At 51.7% G+C, this 21,534-nt stretch overlaps 2 protein-coding genes across 13 annotated transcripts in view; both read right to left on the bottom strand.

The window, feature by feature from the left end:
* Window positions 1-1,960: 1,960 nt before the first annotated feature.
* Window positions 1,961-8,146, bottom strand: RGS16 (regulator of G protein signaling 16). Of its 2 annotated transcripts, none has more exons than XM_009939242.2 (5): window positions 7,776-8,146; window positions 6,393-6,494; window positions 5,637-5,698; window positions 4,139-4,305; window positions 1,961-3,872 (listed from the first exon to the last, which is right to left on the bottom strand). In XM_009939242.2, exons 1-5 carry the CDS (start codon window positions 7,853-7,855, stop codon window positions 3,672-3,674), a joined length of 612 nt encoding a protein of 203 aa, XP_009937544.2. In that variant the 5' UTR covers window positions 7,856-8,146; the 3' UTR covers window positions 1,961-3,671. The 2 variants fall into 2 exon arrangements, with proteins under 2 accessions (XP_009937544.2, XP_075278618.1); XM_075422503.1 differs by lacking the exon at window positions 7,776-8,146 and adding an exon at window positions 7,100-7,261.
* A 5,074-nt stretch (window positions 8,147-13,220) lies between these two features.
* RGS8 (regulator of G protein signaling 8) overlaps window positions 13,221-21,534 on the bottom strand; it is a 29,035-nt gene continuing 20,721 nt past the window's right edge. For 10 of the 11 annotated variants that reach the window (XM_075422493.1, XM_075422494.1, XM_075422497.1 and 7 more), the window contains one exon: window positions 13,221-19,831. In XM_075422493.1, the coding sequence (XP_075278608.1) occupies window positions 19,649-19,831 (183 nt within the window). In that variant the 3' untranslated portion in view covers window positions 13,221-19,648. The remainder of the gene's footprint in view (window positions 19,832-21,534) is intronic. The other variant, XR_012764208.1, reaches the window with a different exon arrangement.

Below are 21,534 nucleotides of genomic sequence, written 5' to 3'. Positions count from 1 at the left end.
TGGGGGGGGGCCTAGCACCAGCCACCACATTTGCTCCCCAGAGCTCAAATCTTCTCTGCTGCTTCCAAATTTGCAGCCTCCACCCTGGGAAACTTTGGCCGTGGTTTATTTGAAGCAACCGCAGCCAGCTGTGCCCAAAGGCGGTCGCGGGAAGCTTTGGCTCCTCTTTCTCAACATGGGGTTTTTTTTATCTTCCCAAGGCTTTAAAGGTTTTGTGATATTACCACTGGGTTTTGCCAGCAATCACGGAGGACACTCTGGTTGCGAGCATGGTTTTATTGACCATGGTTTTATTTCTCTTTGGGAAGCATCTCAGACATGTAGAGTTGAAACCAGGCTGCAGAAGGGATACTCCGGTATCAGCTGTGAGGTCTCAGTGCTACCGCCAAGGCTGAGACTCAGCCTGGCCATCCATTTCCATGCATGGTGGTCAAAAATGGGCATAACCCCAAATTTCCTTCTGAAGGAAGTTCAAAAGATTTTAATTCTAAACATTTCTTTCTTCTTTTGTTGGCCTATTTAAATATTTTTTAAATGGAGCATCCGTTTTAAATAAACTTCAAGGTGTGCAAGACAAAATACTAACTTTTTTCAGTTGGAAGCTGCAGTTCAAAAAAAAATAATGATTTTATTTCTAGCTGCTTCTATACTGTTTTTGCTGCTCTAGGTCTCTCTTGCTGGATAATTTAAATGTTTCCTGGACACCTTTTAATGAATTTCTTCCATCTCCTGCGCACCAAGATCAGGTGTAGGAGCAGACATGGTGCATCTCCTGTGCACCAAGATCAGGTGTAGGAGCAGACTGCTGCGACTCCAAACTGCCTGTCTCGTAAGAAAAGGCCAGGCTTAATGAAACAGTGAATAAAAGATAAGAGGAAATTTAAACTGCCTTCTCCCCGTTAGGTGGATGACAACTGTGGGGAACAGCGATGGAGAAGAGTCGATGTATTTTACAATGAATGATGATGAATGATGATCCTTGGACTCTGCGTGGCTGTAGTAGAAGATACTTAAGGTGTTGTTATAGGTACAGTCACTTGTAAAAGGCTTTTTAGTGGCAGAGGCTGGCTTGTGCTGACAGTAATACCCTGGGACCTAAGTGCTCTTGAGTGACAGTCACCTGCGCTACCAACTCCTCCTCAGCAGTCCACTCACACTCTCCTCCACTGACGCAGGCCAGTTAATTTTGGCTTCCAAAACACGCAATAAATAGAAGGAAGACAACTTTAAACCGTGTTTCATTTGGTTTTTATTCGGAGCATCAGCATCTCTGCACCACACTTGGACACTCCCCTCCCTGCATCGCCCATGCTGCAGGCAGCCCCCCCTCAGTGCTCCCGCGGTGTCTGTGGGTGCACCCCCCACCCCACCCTCCCAAGGCATCCCACAGGGACACGGGGGACTGCTCACACCTCAGAGACAGCACGCTGCAGCACGGACAGGATGTTTTCTAATATCCTTTCTACAGCCAGGTAATTTCCCCCCTTGCAGATGAATTTAATCATCAGCTGAATTATTGATAAAATTCAAATATTATTTAGAACAGACACCCAAACTTGCTGTTTTGCAAACAGCAGCCCTCACTTGAATCCTCCCGTGCTTTTAAGACATCGGTGCCTTACAGATTAAATAGGTATTGGGAACTGCAGTCCCGTAAAGTGCTCAGAAAATGGCGAGCAATACAAAGAACACCAAACACCCTGACAACTGACATATTCGAAACTGAACTTCTGCTTTCATTCTTGCTGTGAACTGTTCAGTTCTCTTCAGTAAGCCAAATACCATGAAGCTTTACTCTTCACAAGCCTTCCCCTTCCTTTTCTGTTCCTGACATTGCAACTTTTAAAGCGACTGTAAGTGTCCTTTGAGCCAGCCAACACAACCAGCTTGCTTGAGTATGCTTTGCAAGTCATCCAAAATTAGAATGTAGAAATTAATTGAAAGCCCACAACCAGAAAAATCTGTTGTCACAATATTTTCCTCTTTATTTTTTATTTTATAATGACAATATTGTTTTAGTAAGGAAAATGGACCATTGTGCATCATTCACTTCAGTAACACAACAAAGGTGGTTCCAGTTGTAAAAATAAATAATAAATAAGAAAACAGCTAAAACCTCCCTGTAAATACAGCTGGGACCCACCGAGGCTCAGAGGTAGAACCGGGATGGGGAAAGTGGAAGAGGACTTGGAATAACTTCCCCAAACTGGTCCTCGGTCCCTTGCTCTGCTCAAACAGCCACGAAAATCCTGAGTGCTCCTGTCCTCTGGCTGATGCTCGGGAGGGCAAAAGATGGTTCCCCCGGCAGGGAGTGAGTACCAGCAGGATAAGGACCTCCGGGTTTGGTCTTTAGGGGTAAACGGAGGCTCACATGGCAGCCCCAGGCTGTCTCAGTGGGACGCTGAACTGGTGGCACACCTTGCTGTTCCGCTCAGCTCCCTGGGTTTCTGCCGAAGTGTTGTGGCTGCAGGCTGGTTTCGCCGGCCGAGGGAACACCAAGCCCAATTTTAAACCAGGGGAAAGCCCCAGGTTTTCTCTCCCATGTGTAAAAAATAAGTTTTCAATAGCTTCACTCACCGAAGTGCCTGTTTCACATCGCTGTTCTCTGTCTAGGACAAGCTCCTAGTCTATGTGCCCAGATGCCATCCGCATCTTTAAGGGGAGAAGGACAAGCAAAATTGCACGGACTGCAAAGCATTCCTTCTACTGCCATCAACAATCCTCTGAGCTCACGGGGAACGTGCCGCCTTAGACCCCCTCCAGCAGCACTCTCTGCTGCTATTCGCGTACCTTTCTCCAAGGCCGTGTTACGGATCTGTCTGGTCATCTCTCGAGTTATTATACAGAAAAGGTGGGAGGCATGCTAAGTGCTACAATATCTGAAATAATTTAATCTACAAGTTCCTTGGAGCTAGGGACATGTGTATGCTTTGAGCAGTGCTCTTCTAATAAATATAGATATAATAATAATGATAAATAAATAACAATAATAGTAATAGAAAGTTATGCGTGTGACCTAAGATTATGTGCAATCTAAAGGTCATGCAGCAGAAGGGAAGGATAAAAATGTCACTGCTAGGAATACGCTGTACTGGAAGAAGGTGTAAAGCTTTGATGCAGAGCATGCATAGGAAATGGCAGAAGAAGGATCCCAGGATCAGGAGAAGGCAGGCACAGGGTCCTTCTGGCTGAAGGTGCCACGTAGTCTTTGGAGTTCTATTCTGGCCATTCCTTCATAGAAGAAGCCCTACAGGCAGGTCTGGGGTGGTTGCTGTGGGAGTTGCAGCCGGCTGCCGATGCTGCAGGTCAGTGGCAGGGTCCGGAGACCAGGTGGGAGCTCCATGGTTATGGATGCTCAAGGAAATCCGGCCCCTTTTTCCCGGGCTTGCAACTCAAATCCAATTTCTTTCTGTCACCGCGGTGCTGCAGGTCCCTGGCTGTGCTGCAAGGGGAGGCACCGGGTTCCCACCCGCTCCGCTCCTCCAGGGAGGGAGGACCTCTCTTCCCAGCAGCTCTGTTGGAAGCAGGAAGCGCTTGAGGTCCTGGGGATCCTCCTAAAAAGCCAGGACTTCAGCCAAAACCCCACCACGCAGATCTCAGCCCTCGCAAACCGTCTCTCGGCCTCCGCCTGGTCCCCTGGCTCGTCCCCCCGTGGCAGATTCGGGCTCGGGTCAGGTATGCGACCGCTTGCTGATGCCGCGGCTGGTGGCCTGCTTGGTCATGTCCTGGTAGGAGGCGGACTTCAGGAACCGGGGGTAGGAGTCCTTTTCCATCAAAGTGCGGGTCTTGGCCTGGGCTTCATTGAAGCAAGCAGAGGTGGCACCCGAGAGGTTCTTCCGGGTGATCTCCCTGGTTTCGTGGTCGATATTCACCTGCAAGGAAGCGGCACCCAGAAAGATTAACTTTCTGTTAAGTCACCTCCCGTGGGGGGAGGAAAACTGTTTTCTTCGTCTTCAGATGGGGGCGAAGATGCTCACAAGCCTTTATATCCCTTCATGTTCATAGATCGTCTGAGGTTGAAATGAAAGCTCTCACGAGCCAAGAGCACATCTTCCCACTTTAACAAAACCCACCAGGATATTGTGTTCCTTTACCTCTCTACTCCATACCACAGGACAGGGGCAGAAAGTGCTCTCACCTCCCTGGGCGCCTCACTTTGGACAAACTCCTCGAAGATCCTGTTGGCCTTGGAGGCCAGCTTGGTTTTCGACCGGGTCTTCTTGAAGTCCTCGCACGCCAGCCAGAAGTCAAGGTTCTCCTCGCTGAACTCTGTCTTCAGGAAGGTGTGGAAAGCCGTCACCCCACCTGGGGAGGGGAGAGAAGAGCAGTTAATGAGGGAGAAGAGAGGAGGAAGAGGAGGATGGCTGCCAGAGGTGATGCTGCCCAGCGAGCATTCCCCTGGGAGCACGGACCATGACATCTGCACATTTCCTTTCCCTCCGGGCAAATTCCACCCTCTGAAACACTGCTAATTGGCCTCTAGTCTCCAATAAAATCCTTTCCCACAGACAAGTAATCCTCTGGTTTTATTTATTTGACCTTTCTGTAATAAGGCTTCAGAGCATTTTTTTTACAGCTTCGGAAAGAGCTAATTCTACCCAAGGAGAAATCCACTGAAGTATTAGTATGCCTGCAAGAACCGAGCAGTGATGGCTTCACTTCTGTTTCTCAGCTGAAATCTAGAGGGAACGAGATGCTGAGGAGTGTGGGAGAGTAATTACAGCAAGGATTTCAGAGCCGGGCTGTGAGGATATATTAAGTTACAAAGCCAGAGAAGCTTGTTAGCCATCACAGCATGTAATGAAGGCTGGAAAAAAAATACGCCTATCCCCAAACTAGCGCTATGGAAGGACTATCTGTTGCCATGGAATAGCTTTTAAGGTAGACAACTACTTTTGTATTAAAATTTGGGACTTCTACCATCGTGTGCCTGCTGTAAAGCCCAGCATAAGGCAGGGATGATGTATGGAACTGAAAAAGAAGTCTCCTCTCTGGGTCCAGAAGTACTGTCTGAATGAGGGAGAGGGACACAGCACCTTATGGGAACCCTGTGCATCACCAGAAGTATAGCAAATATTGGAGGGGAAAATGGCTACATGTAGCTCAGTAAAGCAGCTGAATTCCTTCTCCCTGGGGAAGAGCCATCCCCAGAGGCACAGGAGAGACAGACAGACAGAGGTTAGCAACGCAGTCTTCTGAGTGACAAAATCCTGTGGGGAGGTGGCCGCTTTGCTGTGCAAAGGAGGACATGGAGGGCAGACACGCTGCCTTCTCCTGAGCATGGAGAAAGGCACGGTCAGTGTGACATTTCCCCGATGGACTGCTGCGCATGGGGTGCCCACAACGATGCTCCAGTCCCAAGGCAGCAGCGAGGCGTTGTGAGACAACACCTGTGTTCCCCAAAAAGCACCCAGACAGAAGAAAAGGGCACAGCTCTGCAAGGTGGGCAGCGAGCCCTGCGCATCGGCTCTGCCAGGGCAGGAAAGGCGCCTCTTCCTAAATTCTTAATGACCTCATCTGAGGAGACAACATGTCCTCGTACACTGGCTGCAGGCATACAGTCACCGCCTTGCTCACTTGGGAGCACCCTTGTCCTACGTGCTCTCACCAAGAGAAGAAAACAAGATCCTACTCACTTTTACTCTTCAGCAGCTGGTCGAAGGACTCCCTCCATTCAAGCACCTCTTGTGAGGAGTCTCTGGAAAAGACAAAAGGATGTAAGGCTCTCTGCCCCACCATCAACACTTCTCCTGCTGGCAGCAAAGGATGGGACCACTTCAGTCAAGCGGCCCTGTTCGTGGGAGACAGCACAAGAAGGGAGGCAGCAGGCACTCAGTAGGACACCAAGCAGAGACCCCAGCATCCATTACCTGTGGGCTCTCTTTCCTTTCTCCCTTTCTTTCACCTTCCCCGATGGCTCACCAGACCTCAGCTCCATAGCGCAGCTTTGGCCAGGTGGCTTCTCCAGAGGATGCTCAGAGGAGCCCTTTTCTGCTGGCAAGAGTCCAACAGAACCTCCTCTTGCAAGAAGACGCCCTGCCTTCAGCAGCAATATTTAGTATTTTGTTTTTAATGCTGCCTGCATTCCCCGGGGGTCCCAGGCACTGGTCTGGGACACCAGGAGCTGTGGGAGCCCTCTGGGTTTCTCGCCTGTTGCTAAGGCCCTGCTCTCTTGTGCCTAATACCAGAGCATCAGTTGCCCCGTCTGATTTTATAACTGGGGGAGCTGGGAAGCGATCCGCCTTCCCTGCCTGCCGGGGTGGGACCGTGGGGAGGGTGAGCTGCCCTCTGATCTCTCCGCTGCGCAGATGGGCAGGAGCATCCCCTGGGACAGCCTGGTCCATGGGGACCTGTCCCAGGCTGAACTGGGGCCACGGCACCGCTTGGCTTACCCCCGCCTGGAGCCCAGTTCCAGCTTTCTGGAGGTCCCGATCCTGTGTCCCAGCTCTGGTTTATGAAGCAGGATCCCTAAGCGGGTCTTCACATCCTTGGCTCTGGAAGGGAGAAAGGGGAGAGGTGAGACTGTTGGACCACCAGACTGCTGCTGCCACCCCATTGCCTCGCAGGGGCTGCACTCCACCAACCCGACACAGCTCGCAGGGGCAGCCCTCCCTCCTCAGCTTCAGCTGCTTATTTGCCTTCTGATGGTCGAAATAAACGCTCTCCCAATTGCTTTTTCTGCTCCCTGGCAACCATGCTTCGCAATGCATTAAGCCCAGGCGACTGTTGCCTCCCGCTCGCTTCCTGGGTAGTGCCGCATGCATTTAGAAAGCACGGTGAGCTTTTTCCTCTGGGGCAGGTAGCGGGGCAGACGCTGGGTGCCCAGCTGGAGCCCCCCCCCCCCAGCCCTCCAGAGCTAGCCTGGCTCCTTTTCCCACCCCCTCTCTCCCGGCAGTGCTACTCTGCTCTGAAAACGCTGGGAAAACACAGCGATGTCTTTCTGCTCTGCAGAGGGGGAGCATCTCCCTTCCGCCAGGCTGCTGCAGCAGAGCTGATTCTCCCCTGTTTGTGTTATTTTTGGGGGGTAGCCCTGAGTCACCAGGAGCCTGCCACCGCGCCGTGGAGATGGCCGCGCTCCTCGGTGGCACCATCCACCTACCCCATGCCTTTGAGACCCAGCGAGCCCGGCGACAGCCCGACGCTCCCGTGCCAAGAGCCCTCTCTGCGAGCGCCTGGGACGCGGCTGCCCGTCACCGCGGCTCTGCGGTGGTGGCACCTCCCTGCCGGGAGGTCTCTGCGGCAAGGCGGCAGGAGCTGCTGCTAAATCAGCTCCTCTCCCTGGGGTACCCCCACGGCCCCGCCGCTATTTGTGTGCTGCAGCTCGTTGAGGCATCCCAAGGCACTCATACAAAAATAAAGCGTTTAAATGTCAAGCCGGCAGCGTGGGGCTTTGCAGGAGGAGCAACGTGTTGCTTCATGTTTCGACCGTGTTGAGAAAAATAGTCCTGCTGCTGCCAACGTGCAGCGAGTTCTGCGGAGACAGAGCCAGAGAAGCAACCCTCGTGTGTTTGTACGCCCGGACACAGGCAGGGCAGCCCCATCCAGCCTCCTCTCCCTCTTCGTGTTTTACCTCTGTGTTCCCCTCCTGGGGAGCAGAACGGCCACAGGCGAAACAAATCACTCTGGCCACCCTTCGCTGCCTGTTTCCTCGTGGTCTGCGCCCTAATTTCTACCGAAACACCACGGCTGCAACAGCAGAGCCGCTCGGAAGTGAGGTGCATCTTTTCCAGCTATCCCTCTGCATCCCAGAACAGCGGCGTGACGAAGCCCCTTACCTTTCCAGGCAAGCGATGGGGAGCGCGGCTAACCCCCGGCACATGCTGAGAGCTGGGCACCCGGGCATCCAGCAACTCATTGGGTCCTTAGGATGCGGCGGCCGGGATGTGCGACGGGCAGCAGCGGCACCACCTGCGCCCGTGTGCTGTCGGCTGGAGAAGCGGTGAGGAGATGTGCTTTTATCGGGTGGGAGGCGGGAGGGCTGGGAGGGGGACCCGGCATCGCACCAGCCTCCAGCCAACCACAAGCTGCTCTGGCAGCGCCCGGCGAAGATAACAGCTTAGGTAGGTTTCTTTCGTGCTGTTAAGGGAGGGGGGGTGGTGGGAAGCCCAGGCTTGTCCTTGAGCATCACAGTCATAACTGCTTCCTCGATAACAGGAAAAAAAAGGCTCGTTTGCACCGACGTGCGGAGGCTGCCGAGTAACCGCCGGCGGGTGGGTGCGCAGATGGGGAGAGCGAGAGGGACAGGACAGACGCCGCAGCGCACAGCAGTTCGTCAGCTCTGTCCTGCTGCCCGAGGACTCCCAATCTGCCTGGCACTCAAGGACTGCCGTGGCGGCATCTCAGCAGCACGCTTTTCCCCAGCTGGTTTAGGCAGGGGATGCCAGCCCGCAGCAGAGTCCGGCTGGCTTGCAGCATCCCAGGGGTTGATGCAAAGCCTGCGGGAAGGGTTTGCGCTCCCCAGGGCAATGCAATACACCCCCCCTTTCACTGCAGGTAGAGCAGAAGGGTGTAATGTTTCCACATCCCCCCCAAATCACATGGCCAGTATAAATAAGGACTGATGTCTGACCCCACGAGCTGTAAGAAGTTGCACATTTTCATCACAAATTCTCTGCTGGGTCTGTGGTGGGAGAGGAGAAGGGCAGGGGATGCGCATTAAAGAAAGTCTGAGCAAAGCATGGGAAAACGTCTGATAAAGGTGGATCCTCATGAGAACCAAAGGTGGAAAGAAGAGACTAAAAGCAGGGGAGAGCTTGGAAACTGGAGGAGAAGGAGGAATAGAAAGAGTTAAACCTGTGTCAGACACTGCACACCAGCAAACCCCAAGGTCTGGTGCAAGAAGCAGAGAGGTCCATGACAGCCAATAGGTCCCCCGTGCCGAGGTCGGGCTCACACCGGGTCCCGGAAAGCTGCCCTCCCTGCAATTCCCCGGTCGGTGGCTCTGGGAAGGAGCTCACCATGGTGCGGGGAGCAACCCTAAACCCACCTGCCCATGTCCACCCCAGGGCAAAGCCACGAGCTGCCATCTCCCCTCCGCCAGCCCTTCCTTCCTCCCCACTCGGTCCCTGCTGTTAGCAGCTCCGCACCCAGCACAGACATTTTTCCAGAGCTCAGGCTGTCTCCTACCCTCACTGCCCGCATTAATCAGGCGCGGGATGTTGCCGGAGCATCGCGCCCGTGGGAGATGAGCCATGCCGGGGAAGCAGCAGCACACGCAGCCATCTCGGCCCCAGGCCTCAGAGAAAGGCTCCTCTCATGCTGCCTTTGGGGAGCCAAAGCACGAGGATTTATTTCAGGATGGGGCTTTCAGAGGAGCAGGAGGCACCTCAGCTACCTTGAACTGTAGTGGGAACTCCTGTCTTTCTCCCATCACTTAGAAGAAGCCACTGAATTTTCTTGCCCACAGCTAGCCAGAAAAGGTGCATGAGGACTAATGACCAACAACACATTTTTAGTTCCTATCTCAGCTCTAATGAAAGAGCAGCCTCTCCCAACAGCTCTGCTTTTTTTCACTTGAATAAAAAAGTTTAAGGCTTCTTGGTGAACAGCTATTCAGCTACAGAAAGCCTTTGCTCATGTCTTCGCCGTGCCTTAAAACCGTGATTAGAGCTGGGATCCTTGCTGTGGATTTAAGGAAAGAAGGGGAAGCGTAAGGCAAGTGCTTGGCTACATCAGCCTGGTGCTCCACCCCAGCTCGCTGCCATGCTGGGAGCACTGGTGTTGCAGCAGCAGTGCCACGCCGACGTGGGTACGGGCTCCTGGGACCCACAGGTGAGGGTCATTCCCGGTGTTAATCAGGACTTCATCTGTGTTCTTTTCCCTTCTAAAACTGCTCTTGCGCGCTGCAGCCTGTTCTCCCACCTAGAGGTCTGCAGTCATAGGATGCTCTGATGCCTCTCCCCGGTGCTTGAGGCATCCCCCAAGCAGGTTATGCCAAGAGGAAAACCTCTGGGAGGCCGGGCATGTGTTACAGACACGCAGAGCTGGGCAGGTGACTTCTGGCAGCACAACCGTGGTCCCCAAGACTCCCATCACACTGGGAGCCACGAGGTGCTTGAAGCTGATGGGCAAATATAACTGCATGGCAAAAACACAGCCAGGAGGGCAGCAACAGCCACGGCCCATGGGAAAGGAGCACAGGGGACACGAGCCAGAGCAGAGAAGCTCTGCACATCTCTGTCTTGGTGTTACAGCCTGCTGAAACCTCCACTTTGCTTCAGCCCCGGTCTCCCCACTGCTTTTTCTCATAGGTATGAAGTGCATTGGGCAACTGCACGTGTGGTTTTGCCTTGCCCCCTCCGTAAGAGCTTACAGCAGTATTTTATAACGCAGAGCTCTTCTGTAGGGTTACGCAACAGCCTCCAGGCCCAACGATGTATGTGTACTCAGATGTTTTTATGCCACTCTATATCTAATTTAATTACGTGCTTCCTGTCTCATTTAGCCTAGCAGCCTCCCGCGGCTCCAGCTCAGTTGCCTGCATTATCAGTCCTTGTTTTGGAACACAAAAAACTCATCTGTGTCGCAATGCCTGGGGCTGGGTTCTCTTCTCATAACCGTGCTGCAGACTTGCCGGCATGAAGCCCACCTCCCATCTATGGGGACCAGCCCTCTCGGGGCTTCATTTCGACCAGGGAGGTCCTGGCAACCCAGGCAGGGTTCACTGGGGGGGACCCTGAATGCTTGGGCTGGGAGGCAGCTGGACCATGGAGGCACCTGCAGTAGGCGGCTGCAGATGCTCTTTGCCGGCGCAGCACCAGCGTTTACAAGGGTACGGCTACCGGCTTCCCCATCGGAAGCAAAACACAAAACCTCTCAGCCCCAGGTATTGCTGCTGGTGGTGGCAGGGGTGTTTCTGGGTTAGTATTTTGTGAAGTGCCAACAACCTTGAAAAAAAGGAAAATAAAGCTTTCAGCCCCAAAACTACACAAATGAGGTAGGTAACAGGGAAACCAGGAGGGACTGGTGACAGGGTGCAAAGCATCCTTACACATGCCCCAGAGCACAGCTGAGCTCTGAGGAGAGTTTCTGGTACCAGGTACTTCTGTATATTTATATGGTTTGAGTGGAATAAGAAGGGGAGGATACAGAAATGGATGGGAAGGGGAGGCAGGGAGGAGGAGAGGAAGATTCAGGACAAGCCACTCTGCTGGGGTCATAGAATCACAGAAAGCTTGGGTTGGAAGGGACCTTTAGAGGTCATCTAGCCCAACTCCCCTGCAGCAAGCAGGGACATCTTCAACTAGACCAGGCTGCTTGCAGAAGATGCATGGCCAGGCAGGCTCGCCGAGGAGCCTAACACCTGATTTTTTCCTAAACCGATGGGGAACCACAAAGGTGGCAATCAGGAACAGTAAAACCTTTGTGCCATCTGCATTGCTTCAACAGAGACTGCCAGAAGCCCAAGGAGTCCCATGGAACTGCCTGCATGAACCCAGGGAGATGCTGAATGCAAAGGAGCAGAAGGGAGAGACTTAAAGGCTCTTCTTTATAGCACAGACCCCTCCTCCACCAGCAAGCTGTTGTTAAGCCTTGGTTGCATTTAAAGACAGATACAGGCAAAGGAGATGGGGAAAGGGGTGCTGGCAGGGGATCATGGTGACGGGAGGTTGCTGCTGTACGGGCAGGAGCATGGCATTGCTCAGAGGCTGGCGATGCCAACCAGGAGGAGCGGGGAAGCCGCTGAGGCTGCGACAGCATCGGGGCGCTTGTGAGAGGTCCCCGAGGAGCCACATTGCAGCTGGGTCTGGGCCAGCTTAGGAGCCAGGGAAGGTCAGGGGCTGCTGCCGGACGCCGCGTGAGCCTTGGTGCTGCTGTGCCTCCCTGGCCAGGGAAGCTCTCGCCCCACTGCGGGACGGGCAGCTGCCCGTGCAGGCAGCAGCGCTTGTCCCTCGGCAGCTCCTGCGCGACAACAGGCCTTTGCCCTGACCCACGGGGTGTTTAATTGATTCTCAACAAAAGCACACACTGGGTTCACGTGAAGCACGGGAGGAAATGGCTGCCCTGGAAATTTGTAGCAGTGCGGAAGGAGATCATTGAAGTAAAAGAAAATTAGAATTACAAATGGGCTTTTCAAGGGGCAGCTGTTATCCACGCTGCTCACGTGCTTGCTTTTCGCAGCGCCGGAGCACATCTGCATAGGGAGAGGTATCTGACAGCAGGTATTTTTCATCTTCTCTTTCTGTTCCTGGCACCTGCTCTTTAAAGCCACTGAACAGCAAAAAAAAAAATAAAAAAAGCAATGGCTAAATATATCCTAACTAAGAGGAGAGACAGAGCAGCACTAACAGCAGATCCTTCCTTGGATGCATGCAAATTGTTTTGGCTCGGAGACAGGCTTAGAGGGAAGAAGCAGCAGATGAAAAGGAAAAAAAAAAATATAAGCAGAGAAGGGAATTAGGGCAAAAAAAGGGGGATAGAAAGAAGACAGAGGGACTGATAAATTCCACTGCAATGATTCCCAGAGAAAAAAACAAGCTCATTTAATTTTTCTTTTTAAATGAAGAAGCAACCTTGTGCAGACCATGCAGCAAACACTCACCTTTCAGCAGGGAAGGGGGGCTCCGCAGCAGGCAAGAGCTGCCCTCAGTGTGCCAAGGGCTGGGCCAGATCCAGGTCACTGCTCTCCTTTGCTTGCCAGATCTGCTCAGGAGATGCTCTGCTTGGCCTCAGCCCTTCCTCATTGAAGCCCCTTTCTCTGGATGGGCAGCAGCCCCCATGGTGTTGCTTCAGCCCCACTCTACAGATCTCCCAACCTCCAATTTTCTCCTGACACCCAAACACTGCCCCCACCCCAGCTGCCCTCACTCTGATCTCTACCCCTGCTAACACCTCCCCTTCCCCTTTTAGTACCCAGGATTGCCCTCAGCTGCTACCCGACCGTTCCCCACGAAGCCCAGGCTCCTCCAGACTCATCCCTCCCCAGTGTGTTCCCCAAGGATGGATCAAGCCAAGACCTGATGGGAGCTGCCTGCTGGAGCCCATGACTGCTTTATTTATACTGGAGAAAGCATTTGTTTGCTCTTTGTGGCCTGACCATGCTTGATCCATCCACACCACTCCCTTTTCTGGGAGACCTTGCTTGTGCATCCCCCACCGCTGGTCCTGGTACAGGGAGCAGACCCAGCACACGGTTTCACAGGCTTGCAGTTCCCACTTTGTCTCCACGCAGGAAAACGTGCTCGTCTCACACCTTTTCTGACACTCCGGCGCAGAGCAAGTAGTTCTCAGGCTGTTTATTACGTCCTCATGGTCTCTATACAGTACAGGTGAGTAACACTTTACAATGCAGTGACGCGACTCAGGGGGATATCATCGCCGGTTGGACATCTGGTATGGCTGAGGAGCTTCTCCAGCCTCATTAGAGGAAGGTGAGCCTAGAAAATGAGCAGCTAATGCAGAGGGAAGGTCAAACCAAACCCGAGCCCATGCCTTCCCATCAATGGGAAGGAACCAGACTGAACAGCCCATGCGTCCTGCCCAAACGGCTCCTGCTGTTATCTACCAATACCAGCAGCACCCAGACACTGCCGAGGCAGTTACAGCATCAGGACCTAATTAAAATAAAAACGTGGCATAGGAAAGGTGTTAAAAGAGTTGGTTTTCTTCCCAGGTACCTGGTGGCTCACTTCTGAGTTCACTCCATACAGTAACGCCCTCCTAAATCTCTTCTGAGCCACTGCAGCCATGTTTCCCAAGGAACAGAGACATCTTAAATTCAGTCTTATTCGCTGCTTGGGTTTTGGGTCGGATCCTTAAGGTCCCTTCCTGCTGTTGGGACACTGCCATCACACTGAAAATGGAGGTGCCAGAGAGCTGAAAGAAAAATCTGAACTCTCTCCAATGTGGTTTGCTTCTAGAGGAGAAGGAAGAGAGGTTATAGGAGGGTCAGCTACTTCAGTCGTGGTTTGTAAGGAAGGGGGATCTGCCCCAGGGCGTACTTGTACCCTGCTCTCTTCATTACCAGCAATCCCGCAGAGGACTGCGTAGGCAAACACAACACAAGATGCCTCCTTCCCCTCGTTGCTTTTTAGCTGGCGACTGCAGGCACTGATAGAGCAACATGAAGACATTTCTCTTAGGGTAACCCCATCATCTATGCTGTAAATGCAAAGCCGAGCAGCTCCTCATCTGTCCTGTTTTAGATCCCGGGGCATGCAGCACATGATGCAAACTGGGAGTTGTGGGGCTACTGGAGAAGAGCGATTCACACCGCAGCTGGTGCCCATACCTCCTCGGAACGCCAGGTCCCTCCAGGAGCAGGCACTGCCTTGTCTTTTGTGCCTTTTTGCTGGAAATGTTGGGGTTTTTTCAGTAATAAGCTCATCCCCTTTTGCCACCTCCCTCCCATGCCCTTGGTTCCCTGAGCTCCAGGGGAGTTTACTGCAGTCTCAAATTAGAGATACGTCCCTCCAGTAAAGCCAAAAGGAGGCACAGAACGGAACGACTGACTTTACTAAGCAAATACAACACTGGCACCTTTATTTACACTCATTTTTTATACCACAAAGCCAAGAGGAAGCACAGCTGTGGCCCCGCCGAAGTGGCCGCTGCCTCCGCGCAGCACGGCTGCCCTCTCGCTTAGCCAGCCCCTGCCACGAGCGCAGGACGTGGAGCGTGGGTGGAGGAAGAAGACACAACACTGGGGACAAGCCGAGCCTCTGCAAAGCCCAGGGGGTGCGTGGTGGAGAAACATGTTCTGGTCCAGCAGCAAAATGTACTTTAATTCCAGTTCTGTGATAGAATGCTTTGATGCCACAGAAAACACAGTACCAAGGAAGAAGACAACTGCAGCAGCCCCAGGAATGAAAGATGATGCAGAAATTAGGTGAAGCTTTTTCTGCTTATATAATGGGCAAGGAATAGCTACCAGGAGCGTTATAGCGACAGTAGGAGGTACGTAGGAGAGAGACAGCAAGACCAGAGACAAGTGGCTGGGGCAGGAAAAGGCAAAGAAGAGAGGAGGGGTAGATGGGGATGGAGGGTATGCAACCGGGAGGGCATGGTAGGAGGTTATGTGAGACCCAGGCTCAGATGCATGGGGACAAGCAGTGCTGGTGGAGAGGAAGGTTGGCATGGACAGGAGTGCTTCAGGGAGGTGAGGAGGAGGAGGTGGGAAGTCCACGGGGACAGGACTGAGGAGGAGAGAGGGGTTTGGAGGGAGAAGCGAGAGGAGCCCAGGGAGGGGACAGTTTGCACGGACGGGTGAGAGGCACTCCAGGACTGGCATGAGGTATGCTTTGCTATTGCTCTGAATGCTGTAAACATTTTGGTTTTGTGTCTGTCAGTGAACATTCAGTTCAGTTTGATACATGTGCTCTTATGGGTAGCTGGAAGCCTAGCAGAGTTTTACGTCTCCTATTACTAGTCAAACTTACACACGAGGCAAACACGACACTGGCTAAAAAATCTCATTTTATGTCATTTATGCCTAATTCTCCTATTTAAACATGCACATCTATGTCTCAGAATAGCTTCTCTAGTAGGAGACGCTAAATAACGTACACATGAAGTCACATGCATTCTCACCCACCCACACCCACAGATGCACACCCCTATTTCCCTCCTCTGCTCGGACTAGCAGGACTTTGCCCTTCACACCTTCCCAGCGTGGAGGGCAGGGATCCATTGGTACATTAACAAGTCCAGCAAAGGTGATGGAAATCATGCCAAACCTGGCTGACGGGCCAAAGCAGGAGACGGAAACTCAAAGCAGATTCGTGTTCTGCATCTGCTTCTGGAGTTAACAACCCCTGAAGCTTATAGGAAAGGCAATTTGTAAACTCTTCTTCCCTTTTGCTGTCATAGGACTTGGGAGCTGACTGGATATGTGCCAGCAAACATACAGAATAAAAAGAGCCGAGCGAAACGATTTTTTTTGCCCTCTCTTCATGTGATGGCACGCTCTGACATGACTTGAAACAGGAGCAAGGCTTTGGAGGTGTGTGCTTGGGGGGAGGGGGAGGTGGGGGGCAAACAGGATTTTTCAGGTTATGAATATCCCTTTCACTTCAGTGAGAGATGAAACAAAGATAGGATATTTGTCCTTGATGGGGATTAGTCATCACTCAGTGCTTTCCAAAGCTTTGGTTCAGTCATTATTTCCTCAATCAGCCCCTGGTTTAAGGGGAAGAGCTATAAGCTGCCTTTTTTAATTCACTTCAGACTGACATTTGGCATAAAAGAAGCAGCTGGTGCCAATTTCTTGTTTAAAAAAAAAAAAAATTACTTTAAATAACTAGCCTGCTTTCTTTCAAGAGAGATAAACTGTAAGAGCAGCAACAAAAATAACCATGGTAGACTCATATGCCTCAGACAATACTTTTGCTCCACTCGATGCTCTAGGATGTTTCCCGTGGAGGATATTGTCTGCCACCAATTTGATGGGTAAAACACTTCTCCTACATCAGCCGGCACGAATACAGCTCCTGTCACAACTGCAGCAATGCCATCTCTGAGTCTCCATGCTCAAAGCAATTCCCCAGGTCGACGGAGGAGAGAGAGGAGCTTGGTGTTTACACGGCCTCGGCTACTTTGAAGATTTTCGATGGCTCCTAACATGAACGGAAAGGATGCCAGCACCGACGCTGGAGGAGCTTGCTGAGAGATGTTACCTCCTGGGCGTTCTGGAGTCACACTCTGAACCAGCCTTGGTAGCCATCAGGGAAGCCTGGGAATTGTCCTCACTTCTGAGTTTCTGTTCCTTATTCCTCCACAAAAAGATCTTGGTTCTGCCATTTTTCCTCATGGCCTGGTTGTCTCGGGGACCCTCACTGCCATGGGTGCTTGCAGGGCGCTGTGCTGAAAAGCCTTGTCCAGGATACATCAGCACTGGAGGTCAGCATCATCCAAGCCCACTCAGCATGTGCATTGGTGGCTTTAAGAAAAGTACCACAAGGCAGTTGAATGGCCTTCTCCTTCACAGCAATGACTTCATGAGCCTGCTGCTGCCGTCTCTCACATCCAGGGCAGCACCAGGCTACCTTTTGCATGTGCAGTCAAGAGGAGGCTGAAGCAGAGGAAGGCAGGACCAGACGAGGTGGCCTCCCTCAATGCCCTGCAACGCAGCTTGTTCGACACCACAGCACTGGGAAGCTGAGCTGCTGTGCTGCAGCGGTTGGATCGCCGGTGGCTGTGCCATTTCGCGGTCACAGTGACACTGGGTACAGCTGGCACCACAGGCTGTCTCAAGGAGAACTATCCCAGCCAAAGCAACCCATACCCCTGAGAGACCCCAGTCCATCCTGTGTTCTGCGGTGTAGTAGACACAGTGCTTCTTGGAAAGGAAACTTCTTCCAGCCCCTCCTCAGTCAGTGGTTTTCCATCCTCCCTTGCAGGTCAAGCATTAGGAGTGTTTCAATGCAACATGGGATGATTTGCCCTCCTCCTTCCCTTTCACCTATAGCAGGAGGGAGCTGTATAGGGTGATGTGACTCCGTTCCTCTTCCTACAGCCCAGATACCACTGGACGCGTGACTCTACATCCTCTGCTCCTGTCTTTGACTCCTTCCAGAGCATTGCACATGTTTCCCAAGGCACCTCTCCCGCTAGACCTTCTTTGTCAGGTACCTTGTTTGCCATAAAGCTGTGGGACCACAATCAGCTGCGCTCACGGCTGGTTGAGCCATCGCGTGATGTAGACCCCTGGGATTAATTTGGGGCACTTTCCAGCACCTGCCTTTCGCTGATCTTTTCTGGCAAAACAGCTGAAGAATTCTAGAGCTGACCGACCAGATATTGAAAAGCAGGTTTCGCTACTGAACATAAATTTCACACTTGTATCGTATTTAGACTTTAGTGTCTTAGGGACCAAAGGAATAGACCTCCAAAACAAAACAAACATACTTACCATCCCTATCTTCACCCTGAACCTATTTGTCCTAAAACCCTGCACAGCATCCTTGCAAAAAGCCTCAAAACCTGCTTCCTGCCTTTAATATCCAAGCAGGCTTTTTGTATCTCATTCCAACGCATTACCCTTAGCTTCACAATTCAGTCTACCTAGTTTACACCTCATTACACTAAACCTTTATCGCCAGCTTTCTGGTGTATCAAACCTACCCACTTCCCTCAACTAGAGCAGAGGTTTGCAGCCTCTGATCTGTGGGTGACTGGGAAAAGGAAAAAATCCATGGGGTCACTGTCCAGGCCTTCATAAAGCTAAGAAAACAGACCTCTGGTCCGTAGGCTCAAAGTCACAGACAGGCTGTCTGCTTCTCCACCAGAAAACATCGCAAGAATCTGACAGCCGATAGTCTGGAACAGCAGTGCCAGAGAAATGGGGCCTTCAGATGGTAAGTGTTCTTGTCCAGCATGGAGGAGGTGACACACAACTGACATCTGCACAGAGTCTGATCCTGCAGCTGGCTATCCAGGCTGTGGGAATAGGGCCAAAGCACCCTTCACACACCACTTCACATCCAGACGCTCGTCCTGCTCGCTGCCTGCTTCCCTGTGTCCTATTTTTAAGCAAGCACCGTGCAGCAGGGTCTGCGTCTTTAGTAGCTCTTTACATGGCGTTGAACCCACAGTGGACAATCAGTAGGTAACAACAACAGCCAATAATCAGCAAATAACTAAAATATAATGCTGATTTTTCATGTTACCTCTCCCTACCATGTGCTGGTCGGGTAATACATGAAAAATGCTATCTGCCATAGCAGGCAGGTCTTGTGCTCTTCTTACACCTCAGCATGGGGCAGATGTGACGTTCCTTCTCTTGACTCTTTCCCAACAGCTAGCAGGTCATTCCCAAGAAGCCACCAAGCCTGTTAATGTCTCTGGTGGCCAGGAGCCTCTTTGTGTTAGGCTTTGGTACAGTGCCTAGCACAATGAAGCCTGAACAAAAACTGGGGTCCTGAGGCTGAACTACAGCACAAATAAATAATATTAATGAAAAACAATCATACGCACTGAAAGACTTGCCTGACCAGGTCTAGCGAGAGCTTTTGGCATTACCTTCCTCGTGAGAAAAACTCTGCTCCTTGACAGTCATACAGAAAATAACTCTTCGTCTCCATCCCTGGAAGATAAGGGGCTGTGGCAGGGTAGCAGCTGGTGTCATAAGATGTGCAACCAAAATGGAAAGGTGAGCTGAGTTCACTGACAGGTTCCACTCCGGGAAGCAGCATGAATCATACGCCTTTGCCTTCTCTCTCCCTCCCCTCTCTCCTTCCTCATGGTCTCTGGATCCAGACCCCAGAAGCCATCATGGGAGCCAATGCTTTGGACTGGACTTGGCTTCACAAGTTTCAGAACTGCCCTTAGGGCCCCTCCAAACATCGGGGAGAGGCGAGAGACAGGGAGATGTCTGGAGGGATGGAAAAGTTCAGTGGCGTTATTTACACATGTACCTATGCAGTAAATTCAAAAGAAACCTGCCTTCCCAACTGATGACCCTGTGACTAGAGAGGATTACGGTTTTGTGCTAGAGAGGGGCAACAACTGCAAGACGCTACTGCTAACCAAAAGAAGCACAGAAACTCACAGAGTCCTAATACCACACCTGGATCACGCTCTGGAAGCCTCCTCTTCCCCTTCTCCCTCTTTTCTCATTCCCACCGCTTTTAACACCAAGAAAGTTTCACATTTAGACATGGGTTTTGGCTGTTGTGGGAAGCACATGGTTTCTGAGGGCCCCGTCGCTGCTCTAGCTGAGCCTCCTCTGGGTTTGAGACAGCAGGTCTGTGTAAATTTTGGATCTCAGGAACCTGGGGTAAGAGTCTTTCTCCATCAGGCTGTGCACCTTCCCCTGAGCTTGGTCAAAGCAAGAGAGGGAGGGCTCCTGCATGTTTCTTCTTGTCAGCTCCCGTGTCTGGAAGTCTATGTTAACCTGGGAAAAGTAGCAGAAGAGAGTTTGGTACTGAGTGATCAGCTTGTCCGCTTAAAATGGCACATTTCGTCTCAGCCGTGGCTGCGAGAACAGCAGAAGAACCAAGCACCCAGCCTCATCCATGCCTAAACAGCCCCCCAAACTCTGCCGGGTTTAGCCATCTAACACTACAAATCTTGCCCCAAATTTGGAAAAGTTGAACTAGATTCGTATTGATCTGAGCACTTCTGAAATCAGGTTACTTCTGTTCAGGCCCTTAAGCATGGGTTTACGTAGCACATCTTCTAAAAATGCTGACTCAGCCTAACCTCTCTCCTGTCAGCCAAGGTTTCTCTAGTCCCTTTGTTCTTCGCTGCATGCCCAATATAAGGGTGAATGAACTTCTAGCTGGGTTTAAACTATTAGTACACTCATACTAGAAGTTTTTAAGCTTTGTTGCTATAAAATAAATTGTTTGGTTTTTCCCATAACAGCTTGGCGTTACAATATCTCGAGCAGGGACTTGAAAAAATAAACCACCCTGGTGTTATGACTGCCGTTCGTTTGCAACGCCAGTTCTCCTGTTTTCTCTCCCTAGCAAAGCAGTCAGTGTTTGTTACAGTTATTGTTAAAAACCCGGCTGAAAAGATGTCATTTGTTGTTACTAACCCAGTGTCCAGACTTAGACGAGTCTAGAAAGTAAAGCTGTCTGCCTTAACTCAGATGACAGCGATATAGATTAACTCTCTGCGTCACTTCAGGGTCATTTCACATCCTACCACGCCAAAACTATGGCAACAGGACCAAATTTTAGGAAAGACCCCCATCCAACCTGCGCTCACGTTTCTAATCCAGATTCAGCCCTGCGGTCCTGAAAACCTCACCCAGCTCCGTGAAGAACAGCAGGGAGATGCTCCCTGAGGGCGACAGGGACTGACGCGTGCCCCGAGACACCCACCGCACTTGGTGTAAATCTGGGTGCTTCTCAGTGGCCTTGCAACAGCATTCCTAGCTCAAAGACAGAGTAAAGATAGCCCTTTTAGGGGGATCCCCTCGCAGGCACCCGTGTGGTGACAAGCACCCGTGCAATCTCGCAGGAGGACCACGGTGGGAGAGCAGTAAGCCCCCTCTTGATTGCTTTATGAATACAATCACACAACCCGACATCACGACACAGGATCTGACGGTCGGACCAGCCCGTCAGTGCTTGAAAGAGGACTTAATTCCAGGCTTCGGGTTGTGACTGCACTTTTTGTTCAGCTCCGAGTTATTGCTCGCATCTTTTAAGAGGTCTAATTGAGTTGGGAGTTAGTCAGCGGATAAACACTCCTCCCTGGAGAGTCAACAAGTTAGTCATTCGTGGGATGATTCTATACAAAATGTCCTGCGAGAAACGAGCCCAATAGCCTGCTCGGGGCTTGATAGTAAGTGAGAGAAGCGAGGTGAAATACTCCTAGGAAGCTCGTAGCGGTCAGGAAATGTAGGTTGCTGTTGCCAGTGAACTCACTGGCTGTGACTAATTTAGTATCGTCAAAGTAGTTGCCCTCACCAGGGGATGAGTCATTGCTAGCAGAGGCAGCTGTAGCAGGCAGGATGGCATTCCCATCCTCCTTATCCACTCCTCAGCATCACCTCTGGGAGGGAAGGGACGGCTCCCTGACTCCCTGGCACCCCACAGGTCTCGGATGGGAAGGACGGACCTGCTCCCTGCGCCGGAGGGACGC

This window comes from Opisthocomus hoazin, chromosome 6 (genome assembly GCF_030867145.1).
Source record: "Opisthocomus hoazin isolate bOpiHoa1 chromosome 6, bOpiHoa1.hap1, whole genome shotgun sequence".
Classification (NCBI taxonomy): domain Eukaryota; kingdom Metazoa; phylum Chordata; class Aves; order Opisthocomiformes; family Opisthocomidae; genus Opisthocomus; species Opisthocomus hoazin.
Note: the sequence above shows the minus strand (reverse complement) of the source record. Positions and strands in the feature narration are given on the sequence as shown.

Coding starts and splice junctions, on each gene's coding strand:
- RGS16 (XM_009939242.2), bottom strand. CDS start 7,855: ATGAGTTGCTGGATGCCCGGGTGCCCAGCTCTCAGCATGTGCCGGGGG. Junction 6,495..7,775: donor CCCATCGCTTGCCTGGAAAG/GTAAGGGGCTTC, acceptor TCTCCCTTCCAG/AGCCAAGGATGTGAAGACCC. Junction 4,306..5,636: donor CCAGCTGCTGAAGAGTAAAA/GTGAGTAGGATC, acceptor TCCCCTCCCCAG/GTGGGGTGACGGCTTTCCAC.